Genomic DNA, 23736 nt, shown 5'->3' with positions numbered 1-23736 from the left:
TGGGGAGAGGGTTGCACGTGTTTGGAAAGTGCCGCGTGAAAGCCAAAGCCGCGATATTCAATACTTAAGCCTTACCTAAACAACGGGTCGTTAGGTGCGTGGCTAAACAAAAATGAACACATCGCAATTGAAATAAGTACTGTGCTGTATGCCAAATCAAACTGATAAACAAAATAATTGAAATAAGCATGTAAAAACCCTATGCAAAAAGCATTCCTGGACAATAAATAGGAGTATAAATACTGTATTTGCCCGATGATGATGACGAATGATGTTGGGGATGGTCCAAAACGTGTGTGTTTGTCCGCGAGTGGTCAGCGGTAGTGCTATGGTTAGCGCGATGCACTACAAACCCGGCCACTCGAGTTCGATTCCCGCTCACGGACAACACCAATGACGATTATCTGAACCCGTCCTGAACCTCCCTTATGTCGACTCAAATCAATAACTGTTGCGGTGTGTAGTAAACATCGCCACTGGGGAGACAAAGGCAAGCCAGGCGTGGTGCTGGCCACTCACCCCCTCGTGTGCCATGCCAGCAGCCTTCATAGGTTCTATTCACTAGCAGCACTTGGCCCAACCGTCTGTTAAGGCTATGCAAGAGTGGGAGGCGGGGAATCTTTGTCTTTGTACCGCTCACCACCCACCGTGCAGCATCTTCTGATGGGACTATGGCCAGTGATGTGGTCCTGTTGAGCCGGGACCTTGTTGTGGAGATGCAGTCATCGGGCGACACCTCCGGCTCTGCTCCCGCTTGGATCTACCTTGGGAAAAATCAGACAGGTACGAGGCGATTCTCCACATGCACCGCATCGAGGCACCGTCATGACACTGGCGATCGTTTTGGCGGGGGGGGGGGGGGGCTCTCTCGGATCTCGATGCGACGGGCATCGCCTCCAACCCCCCCCCCCCCCCCCACGGCGGATGCGTAGGGGGATTTTTCGTTTCGAGGGTCGAGAGCCGCAAAATAAAATGTTCACGCCGACCGACCGAGTATTTGGCCGAGCGGTGTGCTGCCATGGGTTGTCGATGTGCTCTAAACCCTGGCTTGCCTGAAGGAGGCGATGCAGCAAAAATGTGGATTCCATCAGTGCGTATATATGGATGTTGAACTTCTTTCGCACTGTACGTAGTCAACCATTGCTAATCGGAGGGACGGGGGAAGGACAACAAACTAAACGCAAAAAAGGAGTTCAGGGGTCGATGTGCCGATAACACCTTCATGCGTAGAGAACCGCAGAGCTTGGCGGCTGGGGGGATTTGGCACCAGCTCGCCGTGTGCCTGCTGCTCCACCTGCGCGTCTTGCCTGCGTCTCTGCGTCGTACACTTTTACTCTTCCAGAGTGAGTGAATACCAGAGGTGGCAAACGGGTTTTGATTCCTTACCCGTACCCGTACCCGGCCGCACCAGGGTCGCAAACGGGTACACGTACCCGGCCGGGTAGGGGTACGGGTATCGGGTACCCGATTGCGACCTCTGGGATGAAGCCATGTTGCAGGCGCGGGTGGGTTGATTCTAGGAACTTGAATTGTGAGAAGAGACAAGACGTTGGGAAATGAGTGACAAACGGTTACTCACCAGTGACTCACGGCCGGGTACGGGTAGCCGGGTATCGGGTAGGGTACGGGTATCGGCTACCCGATTGCGACATCTGGTGAATACTGTGCGGTACTTTACAAGTTTAAATTATTATTTCGTGTGCTGGTATGTAGTTTGATGAATTTAGCTCGAACTGCTCACTATAAGCTGCTTAATATAATACACGTAATACGATATATCCATGTAAATCGGAGGATTGTGTTTCCTTCCTCTCTCTGCTTCTTCTCTCGTTCTGCTTTAATTTGGAATTCCCTTCCATCGCCGTCTCTTTTCCCAGGTTTTTATAATGACCCCGTTCAACTAAAAAATACGTGTTCACACGTTTCTATCATAACTCAACTCGCGCTTTTGGACCTTCGCTCCTGAAGCTCTGTCTAATTACAATTCTCGAGCGCTGGAATGATGCGCGCATGGATACGCCGTGGTTATGACCGTGTTTGTTTGTTTGTTTCATCAGGTGACGTCTCGATAAAATACACGGACTTTCACTTCCCGAGCGAGCCCTTCGCAGGCGCTGTCCAGCCATTCTCCCTCTTCTCCAGCGAAAATGTGACGAAGGTATCGCCAACAGTTTTTTTTTTCCCCTCCATCAATGGAAATTCCCCACACAAAAAACTCGAGGCAAGACCGATGTGCTCTGAAACTTCGCACCACGCGCATTCCACCCAACACGATGGCCAAACTCCTAAAATATGAACACGTGGCAGAGATCGCGCGACGTCGTTTGAAAAAGAGCAGGGCCGTGCGTGCAGGCATCGTTGTCGTCGACCAGATGTGATAAAATATTCGCAAATTGTTTCATTGGGGAAAGCCGTACGGCAACATCGCCCACCTACTGGCAGAGTAACGTCCTACTTTCAAGCCGGTGTTGCGTTCACCCTGTACTGCGCAGGGACAGCTGCCATCGGGGGGTTCCCCTTGGCAAGACTTACAACAGGGCATTGGAATGGTTGAGATGAGACGTGGTGTGGAGTGCTTTTGAGTTGCTCGTTCGATTGAGCCAGCGCCTAATGCGCGCGAATCTTTATCCGTGTTCCTTACAATGCCCATGAGCTGCGCGTGTCGTTCATCTGTCTGGTTCGTCTGCCGCAGGCGAACATCAAATTCAGTGTTTTCCGTGGTGGTTTTGGGCCCTCCATCAAGATTGCTGGCACGTCCAACGTTCTGGAACACTGCGTGGTCTTTAACACCAGCGGATCAGGTGAGGGATTATAATAATCTATGAGCCACGAGAGCCATCACCACCACCGCCACCACCCATCGCATCGTCCCTCCACATGATGCAGGAAATATTGTTCAAGCGAGGTGGAATGGATCTACATTTTTTGTCATTTCTCCTCCAATTGTATCCCCGGTTGTATCCTTGGCATTTTCCAATGAGATGAAATGTCCATCCGGATCCCTCGCAGAGCAGTGTGAACAATTGCGTTACAGAATGGCCTACAGGAACGGATATCACAAAGTTACCTCTGAGATTCCTCCGAGATAGATCCTCTGGTTCACACAGTAGGCAGCACCTTTCGATCCGCTCACCGAACGAGTTAAAAAATATATTTTATTTTCAGAGCTGGAATTCTGACAAAGTAAACCCAACACCGGATTAACCCTCATGGTTCTTTTGTGGAGTCATTACTGACCGGGCTGAGACAATCAACTCACTGCTCTGGAGATGCCAGATTAATCACAAGCAGCTGAAATCTGGTTTAGAACCCAGGATGTCAGTGGTGCCATTTCAGCACTCTGACCTCTTGAGCCATCGGGCTCCCTCAGTAATACACTCTTCTACCACATAGCATCCTTGGAATATTTGGGTTATGAATTACTGGACAGATCCACGACTTTTGCAACAGATCCAGACTCCCTTTCTTGCCGATCAACCCTACCCTATGAGGACGTAACCCTGGCGACCACAGTCTGCCAGGCATGTAGCACCGAGGCAAGTTACACGTCTGGGATTTCCTCCTCATCGTCCTCCTTCAGCGCTCTTATCATTTTTGTTAGGACTGTACACAGATTAAACCCTCCTAACCTGGTCTATTGTTTGCACTTGGTGGGTTAAACTTGGTGAAGACAGATGAAAGGTGGAAATCATTCCCCCCCCCCCATGTCTTTTTTATTGCATCATCTCATTGAATACATTTTTACTTCGAAAAATAAGAATAATATTAAACACGAATTATATCAAATACATGTAACACGCATATGGGGTTTTTACAGCCAATGTTTACGATTGGGTTAGGCCCACGTAATGATCCGGCCAAATTTTTGCCGTAAGACCCTCCACCACCCGAATTTCCAAACATTAAATTGTCACGTGGTGCACTTGCAAAATATTTTAGTTTCGGTTCGTTCATCGGGTAAGTTGAAGAACAATTCTCACAACTAAATTTAGATCATGAAGCGGCCTAACCCAAAACCCAATTACGAATCAACAAATAAATGTCTCTCTGACAGGAATTGTGGTGACGGGACCATCAAATACGATTACGTCTAACCTCGTGACCACGTCGGCTTCCGACTATGGAATGACTTCGAATTACCTGCCTGCGGCCATCGAGGTGAAACAACACACACATGCTGATGGCCAACGCATGGCTGCCGTGAGCTGATTCACACTTGTGCGCGTGTGTATGTAAGTAGCGGTAGTGTAGCGGTTAGCGCGCTGCGCTATGAACCTGGTGACCCGGGCTCGATTCCCGCTCACGGCCAACACCAGTGGCGATTATCTGAACCGGTCCTGGGCCTCCCCTAGGTCGACTAGGGAGACAAAGGCGGCCAGGCGTGGTGTTGGCCACCCCACCCCTCGTGGGCTGTGCCGGCCTTTATAGGTGCTTGCTAACAGCACTTGCCCCTACAGTCTGTTACAGGCTATACGGGGGATCTTTGTCTTGTGTACATGTGCCTTTTAGGAGGATTGTAACTGAATGCCTCTTAGTCAGTGATCTCCCTCGACGCGGCAAAATACCGGTGCAATTGGATTTTCGGTTGGCCTCTCATAGCTGGGCGGACCCCTGAGGTCATTGTGCAATGCCGCACGGCCCTGAACCAAGGCCCTCCCGCTAGCGACCGGCGGGCCCCCTCCTCCACTGCGCCACGAACCCAATTCCCACTCACGACCAACATCGCCTAGGTTGACTCAGCCTTAAATTAGTTTTCTGGTGCAGTGTGCACACATCAGCGGTGGGCTTGGTGCTGGCGTGGTGCTGGCCACCTAACCCCTCATACGCCGTGCCAACCTTCATAGGTTTTCGCGAAAAGCACTTTCCCCCAGAGTCTGTTATATGGGGGATATTTGTCATTTTTGTTTGTTCAAGGGGAGCAGTAGCACAGTTGTTAGTGCACTGCGCTATATACCTGGTGACCTGAGTTCGATTCAAGCTCACAAAAAACATTGTTGTGGATTGGTGGCCATGAATCGAACTCAGGTCACTGGGTTCGGAGCGCAGTACGCTACGCACTGCGTCACATCGCTGCTCTAATCTTCAGCAACATTTGCTCATGTCGTATGCTCCGGGTTATAAGACGCTGCCGAAAGTAGTACGCAACCCAAACTTTCATGTGCGGCGTTAATGAATATGTACAAATTTGGTGAAAATTTGACCTAGGACGCTTTGAAAATGCACAATAAAAATTTAGTTATATAATCGGGTTAAATTACAGTAATTGCACTTAGTCCGGGGTTGATATGAGCAACCATATGGCGTGGATGCGGCGGCCTGGTCATATGCATAGAATGACCATGAAGGGCGTCGGTGTTGCATCGTATTTTTGCTAATGTCACCCAGCACTAGTGTCCACGTGTGTGTGGAGAGCACAGGTGGTGCATCCGCCAGTCATCTCAGTCAGTTCACCTACAATACCTGGGTCTGACCCGTGGACATCCTGCCAGTGACCCTTTCCACAATTCACGTGCGCATGACCTCAAAGTGCACCTAGCCTGGCACAAGTGCTTGCCCAACGTTACCGTCACTCAGTGGCGAACGGCGGCTGTTTCCGCGCCCCCCCCTCCAAGTACCTTCAGCGGTGTCATGGCAGTTGACCCAGGCACCATGGCGGAGAGATGTTAACTACCTCGCCTGGTATACAGGAGGTCGTGGGTTTGATCCTGACCCTGATGCCTGTATATTAGTAGTTTGAATGTTCTCCATGCGGTCGCGTGGATTTTTCTCCGGGTCCTCTGGTTTTTCCTTCCACGTTTAGAATCAACATACAATCATTTGTGGCCAGGCCGCTTATGAAAAAGAGTTACCTAGGCTTCGTGTGCCTTACCTGGTAAAATGCAAGATTTAGTTTTAGTTTCAATCGGGGCGCAGGGTCCGCCTGGAGGCCGCACGGCCGTTTTGCACTCACGACGCCGATGACCCAAGCCGGTGTGACCGCCGTTCTGTGATGGAAGAGTGACCCTGACGTGGACCGAGTTGGAGACGGAGGCCGGGGTCACTTTAACGTCAAGGTGACGTCGATGTTGTCATCAACAAGCTGGGCCAATGTAGCCGCACTTGCTTCCCTAACTGCTGATGGCCCCGTGACCTGTCTGTGTGTGATATATGTATTCAGCCACGGCAAACAAGTGAGGACCTTATTTAAAAAAAAAAAACTATATTTATACAGGCTGTTCCATTGATAGATACCGCGTCGATTTATAAAAACCCTCATTTTTTATGTATGTTGAACTTTTTTGGCACCCTACGTAGCCGTGCTAATCCAAGGGGTGTGTGCTTGTGATAGGTCATGGACATGTCGAGCAGACTCACGGGAAACGTGGTGGCTGGATTTAAGTACGTCGCCTACCGATTATCTGCATCCAATTGTGAGTTCAGTCCGGAAAATCGCGTCTTTGGTGATGGACAATACCACACTTAAAACTGCCGCAGCGCATGTGCATGTGTAAAGCCCTCTTGCCAATCTACTGCTGGATGAGGACCGTCCCATGCCGTGCAGGTCATGTCACGAGGGTTATTTTCAATATCTATCGCACGCAAATTAAGCTTCCTTAAGGTGTAATGTTAAATGCATCTGAAATGAAATATGATTTACAATTTTCCTACAACTGCAACATGTTTTTTTAAATCATGATCTGCGATGACATCATCCAACGGCGGTCTAATCATTTGACAGGGGAAGTAGCCATCCTTCACCACTGGGGGCCCTCAGATTTGACCGTGCTTCACACTTGACAGTGTGGACTTCCTGAAGATAGGAAGCATAGACTTTGGGGGTATAGTACAGTGCAACAATAGATTTTTTTTTCCTACGTTGCCCTGTGTATAACTGCCACTTGGTAGCCGTCTAAATAGGCATTTGAGCCGTGTGCTCAACAAATGTAGTAAAACAAAACACAATTTTGCATGTCCGTATCTATTGCCTCCATTAATGGGAGATAAAGCACTCCACCAAACTGTGGATGCATTGAGGGGAAAACCACTGATGACTTCCCAATACACGAAGCGGATTCTGGCGGAACAAGCAGACTACTCCACTCAGCTACCACCTCTGATGCCATGGAATAGCTCAACAACATTAAAAACACAATTGGAACCCTGCTGCTTTTTAAAAACTAAATACGAAAGAACAAGATTATCCGATTACAGCAAGCTTGCTTATACGCAGTATAAACCGCTGTGTGTTTTGTTTATGTTCTTAACAGTATCGTGTCTGCTATGCATGGGGTCAAGTGGTGCCATGCTGGCTTTGTGCACTGCACTATGAACCTGGAGATGGGCTAACATCATTGTCGAGTGATATCGCTGAATCAGTCCTGGGTGCCACAGTGGCGAAATGTTAGCTACCTCACCTGGTATACAAGAGATCGTGGGTTCGATCCCGACCCTGACACCTGTATATTTGGAAATTGGTATGTTCTCTGCGTGGTCGCGTGGATTTTTATCCGGGTCCTCTGGTTCGTGGGATGTATGTTGAACTTTTTTCGCACCGTAACAAACCGTGCTAATCGGATGTACAGATGAAGAACATCAAACTAAGAACAAAAAACTTTTTTAAGAAATGAGTTTCCACTTGATTTAAATGTGTATAGCTCCAGTGGCTTCCTAATATGGGAAGAACGTTCCAGACGGCTGAAGAAGCGCATCTGACCGCACGCGATGCAGTGACCATCATTGTTCGATGGCTAGCTTATAGCCACTGCGAAGATGACCAGAGTTCACAGAATGGTTTATGCTTCTTGACGAGATCAGCAAAGTTCATTTGTAGCAAGCACTTTGTGTGCAATGAGTGCGGCCTTATAATGTACTAGCAGTTGTACCCGTTCTTCCCACGGAAATTAATAGTTTAGTGCGAGCTTTAAGTTTATTAAATGAACGAATATAGATGAGCGTTCACATAGAAATTCCAGACAGCATAAGCTGTGCAAATGTCATGACGTCAGAAGCTCAGCGTTGGAGAGTTTTTGCTGCGGGTTGACGCCGCACAGCTTTCCTTGCTGCTGCCTCGCAACTCTCGTCCCCCACCCACTCACAACTTTGGAAGCCCTTACAAGTAGTTGCATTTGTAGGCTTGCCCCCTCTTTTCTCTCCGCCTGATGAAGGAAGACCGCTTGTGTTGCGATCGAAACATCGTGTTTTTAAATCCTATATATTAAGTTTGCTTGCTTGCTTGCTTACGACCGTGCAAACATTTCGGTCGTTTTTTAACCCACTTCCCGTGATCCAATCGAGCTGACATTTTGCACACAGACTCGTTGTGCGAGACAATTAATGTTCGTGAAAAAATTTTTCAAAAATTTTACACTGTTTAGGGAAAACAAATTAAATATTTAATTACCAATTGTTTAATACTGCAGACAATCATCTGACCCATAGGTGGCAGCCATCTCAAGCCAGAGGACGAGAGGACTCTAGCCGCCACGCATATAAAGGATTTAGAGTGAAAAACTTTGTTTTTACGGGTTATACTTATTTTTTGCTGAACTCGTGCATGTGATGTGTGCGTGCGTGCGCGTTTGCTTCTGATGCGTAGTACCAGGATATGTGAACGAGGCACACTCGGGGCTCTACGGAGTTTACGTGACCGGTAACTGTGACAAAGACGTCATCGTGAGGGACTTCCTCGTGTGGAAGAGCTGGAACTACGGTGTCTATATCCAGGTAGAGGAGGAATCCTCTTATCTTGTTTATTTTGACACTCGCCACACTGCAGGGCAAAACAAATTCCCTCTCTGCTTATTTCCCTGCCCCTGTTGTACATCTTTAATGGTGCCGTTTGTTGCTGGACGCTTGGTGCTCTAGGCCTTTAGGGTTTTGTGCTCAGAAACTGTGATTTCAAAAGTAGTCGAATATTAATTAAAAATCTGGAAATTATCATGCTGTGTACCACCATGTTATGATCAGGCTTAGGTGAAGAACTATGTAGGAATGTCGCCCCCCCCCCTAATGGCAGACTGATGCCTACTGGTGGGCCAGGTCTGCACTGTCCTTGTGCCGCACAGGGACAGCTGCCACTGGTGGATCCCTTAGGCTAGACTCCAGTGGCAGGCCATTGAAACAGTTGAGATGAGATCTGATATCTATGGTACCTTTGTTGCCAGTATCAAAGTGATGAAAAAATAAGAATAGGCTTTACCCTTTGTGGCAATAAAACAGGTGTTAAGATGTTTAAACACTGCACCGTTCACCTTTTGGTGTTCTCTGGTCTAGCACTGGTGAAACTAGGCCACAAAGAAGGGTGTCTCTGGTGTAGGCCAATCAGTTTCAAAGACAATCCATATATTATCAGACCATGTTTGTTTGCACATTTTGCCACAAGTATGTATGGTTAATGCAGACTTGATGCCTTGAAATATGTATCTCTTTGGTGTTTGGACATCTTAACACCTCCTGCATTATTGCCAGAAAGGGTTAAAGCCTATTATTATCTTTCCATCAATGAGATCTAATCTAAGGTGGGTTTTTTTCCCGAGGCGTTGAATCAAACCCTCCCTAACTGCTGCGTGCAAAAAAATTATCATCCCTTTTGCGCCTCTCGCAAAGGTCAACACCAACGTGACGGTGACCAACGTGACTTTGGCCGACAACGGAGTGGGCGTCTTTGCCATGGTCTACACGGCGTTCAACACCTCCACCTTCCTCAACAAGTCCATCACCATCAATGTATGAAGGTTCACAGTGGCGCGCGAGCTGCAGTCGGCATTCTTTTCATTCTGGCTATAGTCTAGTCGGTAACGACGACCTTTGTGGGGTTTAATAGTCGAGGCTTTAGCCTGCGGATTTCATTTGGTCGTTCCCTTAGCCTTGTCGACTAAAGCGGCCGTGCATGTATTGCACTCTTATTAAATGTACGTATGTTGAACTTCTTTCACGCGGCACGTAGCCAACCGTGCCGATCGGAGATGCGGGGAAAATGTTGTTGGGAGGGGTGCGCAATTTCCTTCCTCCACCACCGCACCCCCTCCCCCCTCTCCAATATTACCAGGATAACCGATCAGTAAACTCAGGAAATCTTATATATGCACACATGTATCCAATTACCATGTTCAGTCTTCATCAGTGCACTGCAGTCTGGCAGCGTTACTAAATGACCTCAGTCTGCTCTTTCGTTCAAACTTCATTATTCCGTCTCATCAAAGCGCTTTGGTCTTTGTGCGGGCACACTTAAGTCATCATCACACCTCATAAATTTAATCCATTAATCGTTTACGTAAACATCTTTTTTTTTTAAACCACATTTCGTTGCCGCACGTTTGGAAATGAAAGACCACCGCCGTTCCTGGCATCGCCAGCGCCACGGTGACGAGATGTTAACTACTTCACCTGGTATACAGGGGTCATGGGTTCTGCCCGTGGTCAACTGGATTTTTCTCCGGGTCCTCCGATTTTTCCCTCCACATTTAGAATTGACGTTCGTTTCTAGTATTTGGCTGCTACTATACATTTCCACATGATGATAAGCCACTTGGTTGAGCAATCATTTGTGGCCAGGTCCCATTCTGAAAAAGAGCTAGTTAGCTCAGTTGGTCCTTACCTAGTATACAATAAAATCGTTCCATCGGCAAGGGGGCAACCGTCGAATGGCGCTGTATTGGCCGATGACGATGACGGCGCGGCGATGATGAATGTATATTCTAAGAGCTGTGCTTGCAATGATCGCAGGCAAGCACCATCATCGGCGCAAGCTCCGACGAAACCTGCGGCAACGTCGCGCCACAGAACGGCTACATCCCCGACAAGCTCAATGCCCTCCCCGTGCCCGGTGAGAATTCCAGCCCGCGCGCACACAAAGAAAAAAGATCCCCCGTATAGCCTTAACAGATTGTAGGGGCAAGTGCTGTTAGCGAGCACCTATAAAGGCCGGCACGGCACACGAGGGGGTGGGTGGCCAACACCACGCCTGGCCGCCTTTGTCTCCCTAGTCCCAATGTTTACTCATTACACCAGGTACTAGTTTGAGGCTGAGTCGACCTAGGGGAGGCCCAGGACTGGTTCAGATAATCGTCACTGGCGTTGGCTGTGAGCGGGGAATCGAACTCGGGTAGCTGGGTGTGTAGCGCAGCGCGCTAACCGCTACACTACCGCTCCCCACGTGCGCACCCACACACACACGCGGCCGCCCCGGCTTTCATCGTCACGGACACATCCGGAGATTCCTATTCTGTACAGGTGCAGGCCTGGTTAGCGTGGAGAGAGGAACCATAAACATTTGTGTATTTCTGTATGTACGTTGAACCTGCAGGTACTGCTATATTATTGCATGCAAATGACAGGAGCTACAAGAACAATGTGCATGCAGAATGTGCGTTGATTACCATATGAATAACCAAACTGGCAATAGATACCCATTGTAATTTATATGCGTTCATTAATCCCTCCCCTTCGCACGAGAAGTGCTCACAAGTGACGTCATCACATCTACGCCTCTATTTAAGGGATGATACAGGAGGATTTCTCCACAAATCGGCCTGCGCCTGATGAAACTAGTTGTAATTACTGTCGAAACGTCGTACTCAGATTGTAAATGTTGTGGATTTGCTCTCCAACACACCAGTATGCTGTACTAGTAACTAATTGGCATGTTCTGTTTACATGACAAACCTTACTAATTGGCTGTGTCGGGGTGGTAGCGGGTTTAACGACACTTTTATATTTATGCGATCTAACCCAAAAAACGTTTATTATGGACGTTGAACTTCTTTCGCACCGCACGCAGTCAACCACGCTAATCGGAGGTTCTGGTGAAGGACAATAAACTGAACAGAAAAAGCAGTTCTAAACAAATTAGTTTTCGATTTAGATTTAGTTTGTTTCACATGGACTGTTGTCGGGAGATTTTGTATGGTCCTCCTTTAAACGAGGTCACACCGCAGGTTGTTCCCTGACGCTGCGTGCCCGACATGAATCGTCGTTTCTCCTTGTCCCAGATGGCCGAGTCGGTGTCCTGTGGCCGATGTTCACATCCAACCGTAACAAGGCCCCTGCCTACGGCCACCACGCCGTACCAACCAACTACAGTGTCTTGAATGGCCAGACCAACATCGACAGTGGGTTTCCAGTCCACACATCACTGCCACTGATGCTTAACACGGGCGGCTGATAAATATCACCGTATACTCTCCAGATTAAAAGACACTCCGGAAAGTTGGACGGCACACCCCCAAAACTTGCACCCGGTGTCAATAAAGTTGTACACACTTGTTGCACACGTACGCCAGTTACGCACACACATATGAACACCTGTCAAATTATGTTTATAATAACACGGCCTCCGCGAACTTTTGCTTGAAAAATACAAGGGGACAAACGCGCATCTTAAAACAAATAATTTTCACTTGACGTGGACTGAGATTTGAATTTCACGACCTTCTGACCGCACTCACCTGTTTTGACGAGCGCCTCCATCTCCACCGCCCCCACCCCTCCCCAGCCGTGAAATTCATGAACTTCAGCACCTGCCAAGGCAACAAAGGCTCTGCTGCGATTGCCACAAACGGCCTGTCTGAGGACTTCCAGCACCCGATCGTCATCAAGGGCACCAAGCTCCAAAACGTGAACGATGAAAACAAGATCTACATGCACGTGGCCAAGTGAGAACCTAGCTCCGCACTCTCTGCTTCCTTGCTGATCTCGTTCAGGAGTATAAACCATCACGTGAACTCTGGTCATCCTTGCAGCAGTGGCTTTTGGCTACTAGCCATGTAACAGAAACGGTCACTGCATCACGCGCTTTCAGATGCACCTCTGTGGCCGTCTGGAACGTTCTTCCTTCCGATAATAGGAAGCCACTGGAGCTATGCACTTTTAAATCAATAGTGAAAACTCATTTCTTCATAACTGCTTTTTGTGTTTAGTGTGTTGTCCTTCTCCCGTATCTCCGATTCGCGCGGTTGGCTACGTACAGTGGAAAATAACGTATCAAGGCCTTCCCTGGCACTGGACAATGAAGTTGCGTGATTGGCTATGCCAGGGTTCTTTAGCTGGTGGCCCTCGAGTTAGCTGTGGCCTGCGAAGTCTCTAGGCACGGCCTGCCAAGCTGTGGCCCACTGAGAGCTACGGCTTTGTGAAGTTAGAGAGAGATGAACAAGAGATAGAGAGACGAGAGATTTAGAGGCAAGGAGTACGGATTTCTGCTCACGTGCACGGTAGCACGACACCGCATGCCGTTGTACCATCAGCATTGTCGGTTCCTCACGCACAGCCCCCCCAACAACTGCCGTCTGTGTGCGCGCATAGGAAAACCGTCGCATTGGGATGTCCAAACGCGGCGTGTGATGGGAAGAGAACGGCGCTGCTCACCGACACAGACGGATCCTTTCTGGGCAAGGAAGGCACCGCTGTGCCCATCGCCGACAAATTGTGGGGCGATCCCTCCCTGGGCATCGGGGACAATTGGGTGCCCAAGATCGCGCTCACATGGCCCAACAACTCGATGTCAACGCTCGCCAGCATCGCTTCCAAAAAAGGTACCTGCGCGCAAAACCGATCGCTGCCCGTGCCGCGTGCGTCGCCTCCGATGTTGAGAGACAGAGGTGAGGGGGGACCGTCCAATTGCTGCGCAGGTTTCTGCGGTCGCGCCGCTTAGCTCTCGAATGCGTTTTCGGGGGGGGGGGGCGGGACGCACGAGTGGCTACGTGCCGTCGACGGTCGCGGCGTTTAACGTTTCGCCACCGCACACGTTGCCGCTTCAGCGGACGACACCTTTGACCCCGTACGCGAGTGGCGCTGTGAGAGGCTTGTTTCAAGTGACCCCCTCACTTGAAACAAGCCGCAGTGCCACGGGGGGGGGGAGGGCGCGGGGGGGGGAGCCTCCTCGTCATTCACAGACGTCTGCGGTTTGTACATGACGTGCGAAATTCCGTGTGCTCAGACCTGCAGGGTGGGAGGGGTGGCCTTTCTATGATTTTCTTTTTTTTTAAGCCAATTATTTGTATGAACTGGCCTACAAGTTCAATACAATGATGCGCAACATAATGGTTTCGGAAGCAAGACAAACAGAGCTGAACTTTACCCGTCAAACATTCCGTCGTTTGTTTATAGGAGAAAAGAAACCCCACACTGTTTACACTCGGGCAACAATGCCCCGTGTTTAAAGGAAACACGGTCACGTGAGATGTGTAATTAACTCGGGGTGGATATTGTGCTTCTTTAAACACACCTATGAAGTCACCGTCTGCTGCACGATGTTCGCGTGTATCACAAATATCTCGTCCCGTGCGTGGTAATGTTCCGGTGTTTGCTTAACCCAAAATTATCATTTTCGTCGGCCAGAGGATATAAGTAGTGAAATACAGGGTGCTTCCAAAAAAATCGTAACACGTACATGGGACCTATCGTTTTTAATGAAAAAAGAGCGGATAATACACTGTAACATGATGACAAATATATGCTAATAGCTTGAAACAAATCAAGGAGTCTCCACTTACTCTTTGGTTCTTTTGGTAAAGTCACGTAGATAGAAAATGTATAGATCATGACGTTTCGATCGCAACACAAGCAACCGTCATCAGGTGAAACAAACACAGCAGGAGAACTGCTGACGTCGGAGAAAGAGCTAAGGCTAAGTGGGCGGAGCTAGAGATGGAATTTGTATATAAATGTAAGAGATTAGCATGTACTCTTTGGTTCTTTTGGTAAAGTCACGTAGTTAGAAATGAAATAAAATAAAATAAAATTTATAAAAAATGTTTTTATAACTACGTGACTTTACCGAAAGAACTAAAGAGTATGGATTCCTGCAGTCACGAAAGCGTCAAATCGAGACTGAGTCTCCACTTGTTCGCCATCATTGTCAACACATGCCTGGAATCTTCTCCAGGTGGTCTCCAGAGCAGTGGCGTCACTAGGGTTGGTGTCACCCGGTGCGTAACTCATGGTGTCACCCCCCATGGACCTCCGCCCGTACCAGACCATATAGAATCCTTAGTAATGTTTTCTGTACTAATGTTACTCGTAAATCGTAATTCCCGTATTTCACTGAATGTAATGGCAATAGTAGTGACATAAACAACTAGCAAAATAAAAATTACACCTTTAAATTACAATATTTCCTTTAATTACTACTTCATTCTCAAAAAAGTTATTGATATAGGTTCACAAATACTAATTACCACAATATTGTAGCTAAAGCACCAGAAAACTTGACAAAATCAGCGACTATAAAAACACCACCATCGACGAAAACAACAGCGCGTGCAGACGAATCCACGTGATTCGACGCGTCATTGTGTAGTGGGTTTAATAACTAGAAGAGGGCTTCTCTGAGGCAACACAGTTTTTATTTAACAATTAACACTTAACACAGAGAGGTAACGGCCCCTCACACCCGATACTCTATGGAGGCTACTCTCCAGACTACTACGCCTCTCACTGGCTAATCGACAAGTAACATGCTTCTTGGTTCTTTCGGTAAAGTAACGTAGAAGGGAAGTAATAAAATAATACAAAATAAAACATAATAAACACAAAATAAATATTATGTTTTATTTTTATTATTTTATTACTTCCCTTCTACGTGACTTTACCGAAAGAACCAAGAAGATGAATCCCTGCAGTCACGAAAGTTTTAAATCGAAATTTAAGTAACATGCTGTTACATAGGGTAACCGTTGGGCCCGATGGCCCATAGACTCTCAGCATTGGGGCTCAGCCTCTCTGTTGCCCCCTATTGGCCTGTGGCCGGTATTGCCGGCAATTGCATGGGAACGGTGCATCTTGGCCCAATAACACCGTTACAATTGTAATTGGAACGCATTAGAAGGTTAAAAAAGTAAATTAGCATAGAGTTTTAGCCTTGTAGGTGTATTTATACAGTACATGTAAGCTGGGCTTACGAATTTTCTTTTGTTATAACCAAATACCGGGATATTTTTTTATTTAAAAAAATTCTGCTGAAACACTGCACAAAAAATTGCATTTTGGTGTCACCCTCTCTGATGGTCTCACCCGGTGCGGTCCGCACCCCCCGCACCCCCCTAGTGATGCCACTGCTCCAGAGCCCAGAGGCACATTTTTTGTTGTATTGTTACAAATTCTCGTAAATACCGTAAGCTAATGAATGTCTCTGCCATATAAACAATTGAAGTATTTGCTATAATTCCCGACGTTTTATTCTCTGGGAGCTTTTTGACGCCACGGTGGCGAGATGTTAAATACCTCGCCTTGGTATACAGGAGGTCGTGAGTTCGATGCCGACCCTGACGCCTGCTGTATATTTGGAGTTTACGTGTCTCTCTCCCCGTGGTCGCGTTGATTTTTCTCAAGGTCCTCCGGTTACATTTACAAACATGTAATTTTAGGGTATTTGGCTGCAATACATTTCCACGTGATAAAGCACTTCGTTGAGATATAATTTGTGGCCAGGCCGCTTCTATAAAAGAGCTGTATAGCTCAGTGGGCCTTGCCAGAAAAAAATTAGTTTAGATTCAATTCCAACTCCCAGCACATCGAATGAAATGCCAGGAATTGAGCCAACGCAACACGCCAGTACAAACAAATAAAAAAAAATTCATCGGAGAGCCACTCATGATACAGGACGACCGCAGCAACCTACGCGAATGAATCTACATATGTCATTCCTCCCATGAATTACACGTGAAGTTAATTTGAAATGTGTTGTCGTTGTCGATCCAAGGCGTGTTTATGGACGGCTGCACGGACATGGTCACGTGGTGGAATTGCGGCGGGGTGCAACACGCCGTGCTGGCCATGCAGAGCATGGACGCCGACTTCACGTCGCGCCCCTTCTCCCCGGCAGCACTACTCAGCCCCAACTATGTCAACGTCCTCAACGGTGAAGCTCAGAGCCACGCGGACCAGCAAAGACAAAGACGACAAAGATCCCCCTCCCTCCCCCATATAGCCTTTAACAGACTGTTGAGGCAAGCGCTGTTAGCGAGTAGGCTAGCACCATGCGCGGCCGCCTTTGTCTCCCCCGCACGAGGTACTCATTCAAGGCCTAGTCGAGCTAGGGGAGGCCCAGGATGGGTTCAGATAATCGTCACTCGGTGTTAGCTGTGAGCGAGAATCGAACTCGGGTCGCCAGCTTCGTAGCGTGGTGCTCGGACCGCTGCTCCGCTGCTCCACGGCCCCCCTTATCCAATGCGTTGTGTGGCGCGTGTGCTGGTCCATACTCGGACCGCCTGCAGGAGCACTTGCCTTCCTCTTTTCTACTGCACAGCCATGCCGTGGCCATGCCGAGCCAGCCCGGCGAGGCCCGCGAGGCACCACGTTGTTTTTCCACTGCAGGACCCGAGCCGTGCCGTCGCAAAATAACCAAGTCCAGACGCGTGTAGACGATGCGGTGATGTCGTGTCCTCACATAGCACTGACTGACGTCACACATGGCTATGTTCTGGTTCGGCACGGCAAATATCTGCTGGCTGTGAACCTGACAACTTGAGTTGAATTCCCAGCCACGGCTTAACATCAGTGGCAGGTGATAACTGATCTGGTCCTGGGCACCAAACATCACCAATCTATATTGACCAGCGTGGTGAAGTATGGTTACACAAACCCCAGGGCCTTTTTATTATTGTTTATTAATCATGATCAATCTTAGTTTGTTGTCCTTCCCCTGCACCTCCAATTAACACAGGTGGCTATGTACACTGCGAAAGAAGGTCAACATACGTACATTTCTACCGCTTCATACTGGGAACAGTCCATAATGCCAGTACTCATTTAGTGAGCATTTTCATCATCAGTCATCGTCATCATGCTTAATGATTTTTGCCCGGTCTTAAGTCATCGTTGACTACAATTAAAATAAAAACGCTTGGTTGGCAAACGTTTTCGTCACTCCTCACCTTCAGGAAATTGACACCTGATTTTACAATCTCCCGCAGGGCCCCCGCTGCACGAGATGGAATCCTGCCCCAAGGACAGCCCGTGTCCCCAGACCGCCAGCGTGTTCCACGGCATCGTGAACACGGCGGACTGCCACACTGTGTACTTCCTACGGTACCCTCCGCACGCCTTCCGTCTCACGCTGCTCTCCGGCAAGCCCGACACGGTGAGCCCTGTTTTCTCACCCATCGCGCTTATTGTTTGGTGTCACATAAGGCTGCCCACCCATCCCATGTTTTCCTAATCCGCATGTCCCGTTTTGATCGTGGCGCAGACGTTCAAAGTGGGCCTCTTCTACCCAAAGGATTTGCGCTTCAGGGTGAGCGTGAACCGGGGATCATGGACATCCGTCACTGTGGGAAAGAACATTTCCTGTCCGGACGGTAATGCCTCGGTTTTCTTTGCTGATCTCGTGCATGCACGCGACGAGTAACACCGTTTTAACATTGCAGCGTTTCAGTTTCAAATTTGCATCAAGTTTGTTACTGCGCGAGTCATATCCACGTTGCCATGACCCTCCGATGTGCTGTCGGGTTGTGCCGCGTGTTGTTTGCGCGAGAAGTTAATCCTTGGGTGGGATTGAGGACATCACTGTGCCTTCCGAGCAGTGGCCATGGCAGTGGGGAGGGGATATTACGGGGAATAAATTCCGAGATGGGCAGTAATCTCGTAATAATTATTACTTATTTTCCAAGCAGAGCCTCACTGAGTCCTCGGACGCCCAATTATACTGAATGATAGTTTTAGTTATCTAGGTGACGTGTAATACTACTTCCGCATAGGTTTTGCGCGGTTGTACTGTCCAGCTCACTGACGTGTTTTTGAGTTGTACCACACGTTGTATGGCACGACGTCCGACGTTTCGCCTGGCACGCTCTTCAATAGAATGGATTCCATTCGTGAAGAAGCGTCCATGGGGCGGTTCTCTAGCACGAATGAGTTGCACTGCTTAGCCATGAGATTCCAATGGCTGTTTTGTGATGCCTAGGGATAATTGGAAAGAAAACGCTTTATAAGGAAGGAAAATCTCAGGATGTCTTGAGCAGTGTCTAAATGTGGAGGGAAAAACGGGAGGACCTGGACAACGGGAAGAACATGAAAACCTCCAGATATACAGGTGTCAGGGTCGGGATCGAACCCACGACCTCCTGTATACCAGGCGAGGTATTTAACATCTCCTAGCCACCTTGTATGGTTGAATACATGACAGTGGTCTCAGAATTTGCCGTGAACTTACCCCGCAGCCGTACAGGGTTTCAACAACTACTACCGCATCCTCTACCTGAACCTCCACGCCGGCGATCTGGTGGATTTGCTCATCAGCAACACCGCCGGAATCTCCTTCACGGCCCGCAACACGACCGCCGAGAATTACCCCACCGCCGACAAAATTCGCAGTTCCGTGGCGGCCAAAACCAACTCGAGCGAAGACAAAATTGAAGTGATCATCGAAAAACCTCAGGCAAGCCCCGCGCCACACGCCAGCACCAGAGGTGATGCTGCTGTAACTAATCATCATGGGCCAAGCTCACACTGCCGTATCATGTGGGCATAAGGGCTTCAATGGCAGACAGACAAGGATGTGACGAAGTCACATGTAGGAAGAGTGGACTAACTATTTAAACTAAACAATTTTTACTTTGCCAGATAAGGCCCACTGAGCTACGTAGCTCTTTTTCAGAAGTGACCTGGCCAGAATTGATGGCTCAACAAAGTGGCTCGTCACGTGGACATTTATAGCAGCCAAATACTCTAAACGCGTGTTGATTTTAAATGTGAAGGGAAAAACCAAAGAACCCGGAGAAAAATCCGCTTGACTATGGGGAGAACATGCAAACCTCCAGATATACAGCAGGCGTCATGGTCGGAATCGAACCCATGACCTCCTGTATACCAGGTGAGGTAGTTAACATCTCGCCATCGCAGACACCATTTTGTTAACATTGATCGATGGCTGTAGTACAGATGAGGGATTTGGGTTGGTGAGTGGGTGCGGTGTGCAAACATCGCAACTGGGGAGACAAAGGCGGCCGGGCGTTGTGCTGGCCACCCACCTCCTCTTGACTTGGGACTCTCGAGTGAGTGAGAGATCGGAGATCGGGGATAGAAATGGAGTGGGAAAACCGTGTGGAAGGTGTGGGGATGAGCTGACACTGGCAGCTTTGTTGTCGAATGCGTTGTGTTGAGCTTCCATTGCTGTCTCTGTGCTAGGCTCAAGCGCGAAAGCGACGAAGTTCAACCGACGATCTGGACCCCATCATTTACATCACCATCATCGCCGACATCAACGATGGGAACCTCGACGATGCCGCCTTGAACATTAACTCCAAAGCAGGTGGGCAGGGTGACAGCGAGGCACAGCGGCAGGGCTGTTTAGGGTCAAGCGAGTGTCATGCCACCTCGCTCGTAGGGCAAGCTGCTCTCTACTGTTGTATAAAGTGGGCCATCACAGTGGCAAGATGTTATCTGCCTGGCCTGGTATGCAGGAGGTCGTGGGTTTGATCCTGACCCTGATGTCTGTATATTCGGAGTTTGCATTTTCTCCCTGTGGTCGCGTGGATTTTTCTCCGGGTCCTCCGGTTTTCCCCTCCACATGGAGAATCAACATGTGTTTAGAGTATTTGACCGCTATAAATTCACACATGGTAAGCCATTTCGTTGAGCTATTATTTGTGGCCAGATTGCTTCTTAAAGTCCAATGGGCCTTCCTTGGTAAAATAAAAATAGTAGTTAGGAGGAGTAGTTTCATGACAATGAAATTACATTCGGATATTAATTATTGTCTAAACACATTATGCTGTACGTCAGGGGGAATATTTAGTTTAAGTCAGAGGGCAAGATAATAACTGTAATTATAATATAAATAGTATTTCATGTGTACCTACGGTATATGCTGCGCAGAGTGCATACAATCCATAAACATTGTAAGTCCCAGTCCATGTGTTGGTAGAAAGGAAGCTTCTGTGAATATGAGGATGATAAAAAGGCCCACGTGGGGATGCGAAACAGCATGCAAGAGTACGCGGGTGCACGAGTGCTCAAATCCCTTTATGCCTCATGTTCATGTCAGAATAAGAATATTTATGTATGCTAATGAGCTATAAATATATTTTTCACAGGTGTCCAATCGGGGCAGGTCAGAACATTTCAGCAATATAAAAAAACGACAGGAGTGCAACGTATAGGAATGGTAAACAAATCACTTCAAAAAGTATACAAATACAAATAAACTCTTTTTATCTCACCAGGAAAAGCCCACTGAGTTGTTCACTTATTTTTTAGAAGCGATCTAGCGACAAATGATAGCTCAACGAAGTGGTTTGTCATGTGGAAATTTATAGCAGAAAAATATAATAGGACATTCAAACAGACAGACTGTTGGGGCAAGTGTTGTTAGCGAGTACCTATGAAGGCCGACACAGCACATGAGGGGGTGGGTGGCCTGCACCACGCCCGACCACCTTTGTCTGCCCAGTGGCGATGTTTACACACCATAATAGGTACTCTACTAATTTGAGGCTGAGTCGACCTAGGGGAGGCCCCGGACCGGTTCAGATAATAGTTAGTGGTGTTGGCCATGAGCGGGAATTGAACTCGGGTCGCGAGATTTCGTATCGCAGCCCAGCGCTGGCCACTACACCACACATTAACACATACACACCGAAGAAATGTTCGTCTCTGAAATAGGCTTTTGCGTTGACAGAAGTGACTGAGTGCGGGCACCAAAATAAAGACACACGGGGTTACCCAATTGAACGTACTCCCCTCTAGTACCTGATTAGTACAGCTAAGATGCCTTGTAGTGACAGATAAAACGTTGTTATGGGCTATATCAAAGTGATAGGCCTGATTGAGCTGTGGGCCATGTGAGATTAAGTACAGTAGTGGTTATGTCCACTATCATTTTTAATGATGTGACATGACTGCACCCTGCATACTGACTACAATGCTAAACATAACCATCATAATCATTATTTACACGACTGCCATCAATCATCATCCACATAAACAGCTATTACCACTCCCATTATCATGCGCCATGCCATTGCTATCATCATCATATGTTCTACCACTTCTATCATCGTCATCATCATCATTGGCACCAAAATGGTAATGTTCGCATGATGTCTTCGTGATATTCACCGTCTCAGGTATACGACTTGGGTATCCGTTGTATACTATATCAGGTAAATGATGTCACACTTGACTTACAGATTCTCTGCACGGACGTGATTTTCAGGTATTTGCGATTTGCTCTCTCAGATGGTCGGTGATATAAAAGCTTCACTGTAAGTCGGTGGTGGTGCTGGCCCATAAATAGGAGGCCCTGAGTGGAAATTATTTTAGCCGCTCCTCCTATTTCAATTTATAAACCTGGAGTGCGATGACAGAAGAGAAATAGACGAGATCGAGATGTTGTAATATGAGATCAATTTAGAAACATTTTAAGTTTTGTGAGATGGAAGAAAAGAGATTCAATGGCTTTTTTAAATTCTATGTTTGAAATTTGTATTTGGATTTCAATTTGAGCCGATATTTAATGGACTCATGTTTCATGAATCCGGGGCCCCTTGGGATGCTTGTGGCCCGAAGCTTTTACTTAATTTTCTTACAATAAAGTGGAAAAGTTAAATGATTAAACAAGGCTGTAGAACCTCACATATAGTTTGCTTATGCTGAGCGCAATCACTGCTGGAAATGAAACCATGGATCAAAAACACGATACATTAGTCCCTCGGTTAACGTTTTTAATTCGTTCCACGAAAACTACTGTTAACCGAAATAACTGTTAATTGACTTCACTTCTAAGTTTCAAAATAAGTAAAAATCACAGACTCTGCAAGAGAGCTGTTTCCACTGCCAAAACAGAAAACAATGTAAACAAAGCCAGTCGAGTTCTAAACACTCATAAATATCCGTCGCTGATTGGCAGAGGCATGCTCAGCCCCACTTACGAGTGCTCGGATTGGCCGAAATTGCCGCCCACGTGCATAACGTAAACATCGTGTTAATAAAAACTTTAACGTACGTCAAAAACCACGGGGGTCTTATGGGAGGCGAAACGTTAACCGAAAAGCCGCTAACCGATGCCACTGTTAACTGAAGGACCCACTGTATTGATTTTGACTTTGTTCTTTCTTGTCCCCCGGATGTTGTCTGCGATAGATTTCGATGCGTACATCCTCTCCAGAAATCTCAGAGACAAGCTTACGGCCAGTGTGCTGAGTGGGCAACTGTCGGCTGACCTCGGCTTTGACCTCTCCAACATAAGCGTGGTTGATCCCCTGCCTGCTGTGGGCTCTTCAGAATGGACTGAGGTAGCTAAAAAAAACACGACTATAAAACTAAACTATAAACTGTATATTTGTTAAACCAGGTCTTCTTCTTCGCCGAGTCTCCTGTCCAACCTATATGGTCTTTTATCAATATTCTGCAAGGCCTCCGCTTCTGGTGTTGGCATTGCAAAATCTTGAGAAGTGCATTGTGGTGCTGCAGGGCATCTCAGGAGATTATCCATGGTTTGCTTCGCCTGACAAGCTCATTGGTCGATTATGTAGAAGCGCCATGATTTCATGAAAGAGTTGCATTTTTTATTATTATTTTTATTCAAGGTCAGGCACACTGAGCTATATAGCTCTTTTTCAGAAGTGACTTGGCCACAAATGATAGCTCAACGAAGTGGCTTATCAAGTGGAAATTTATAGCAGCCAAATACTCTAAATGCACGTTGATTCTAAATGTGGAGGGAAAAACCGGAGGACCCGGAGAAAAATACACCCGACCACGGGGAAAACATGCAAACTACAAGTATACAGCAGGTGTCATGGTCGGGTCGAACCTACGACC

At 47.6% G+C, this 23736-nt stretch overlaps 1 protein-coding gene across 1 annotated transcript in view; it reads left to right on the top strand.

Moving 5' to 3' along the window:
- LOC133340932 (fibrocystin-L-like) overlaps positions 1-23736 on the top strand; it is a 54810-nt gene that overhangs the window by 25124 nt on the left and 5950 nt on the right. Inside the window, exons 16-32 of the mRNA XM_061549434.1 lie at positions 655-783; positions 2058-2158; positions 2693-2801; positions 4055-4158; positions 6329-6410; positions 8576-8703; positions 9586-9705; positions 10705-10804; positions 11970-12089; positions 12473-12632; positions 13279-13508; positions 16676-16834; positions 17889-18055; positions 18164-18272; positions 19134-19351; positions 20101-20224; positions 23056-23207. Coding sequence (XP_061405418.1) covers positions 655-783; positions 2058-2158; positions 2693-2801; positions 4055-4158; positions 6329-6410; positions 8576-8703; positions 9586-9705; positions 10705-10804; positions 11970-12089; positions 12473-12632; positions 13279-13508; positions 16676-16834; positions 17889-18055; positions 18164-18272; positions 19134-19351; positions 20101-20224; positions 23056-23207 — 2312 coding nt within the window. The remainder of the gene's footprint in view (positions 1-654; positions 784-2057; positions 2159-2692; positions 2802-4054; positions 4159-6328; positions 6411-8575; positions 8704-9585; positions 9706-10704; positions 10805-11969; positions 12090-12472; positions 12633-13278; positions 13509-16675; positions 16835-17888; positions 18056-18163; positions 18273-19133; positions 19352-20100; positions 20225-23055; positions 23208-23736) is intronic.

This window comes from Lethenteron reissneri, chromosome 10, assembly GCF_015708825.2.
Source record: "Lethenteron reissneri isolate LAM-NWPU_2019-01 chromosome 10, ASM1570882v1, whole genome shotgun sequence".
In the NCBI taxonomy this organism is placed as follows: Eukaryota; Metazoa; Chordata; class Hyperoartia; order Petromyzontiformes; family Petromyzontidae; genus Lethenteron; species Lethenteron reissneri.
This window is presented reverse-complemented; position numbering and strand designations above follow the sequence as displayed.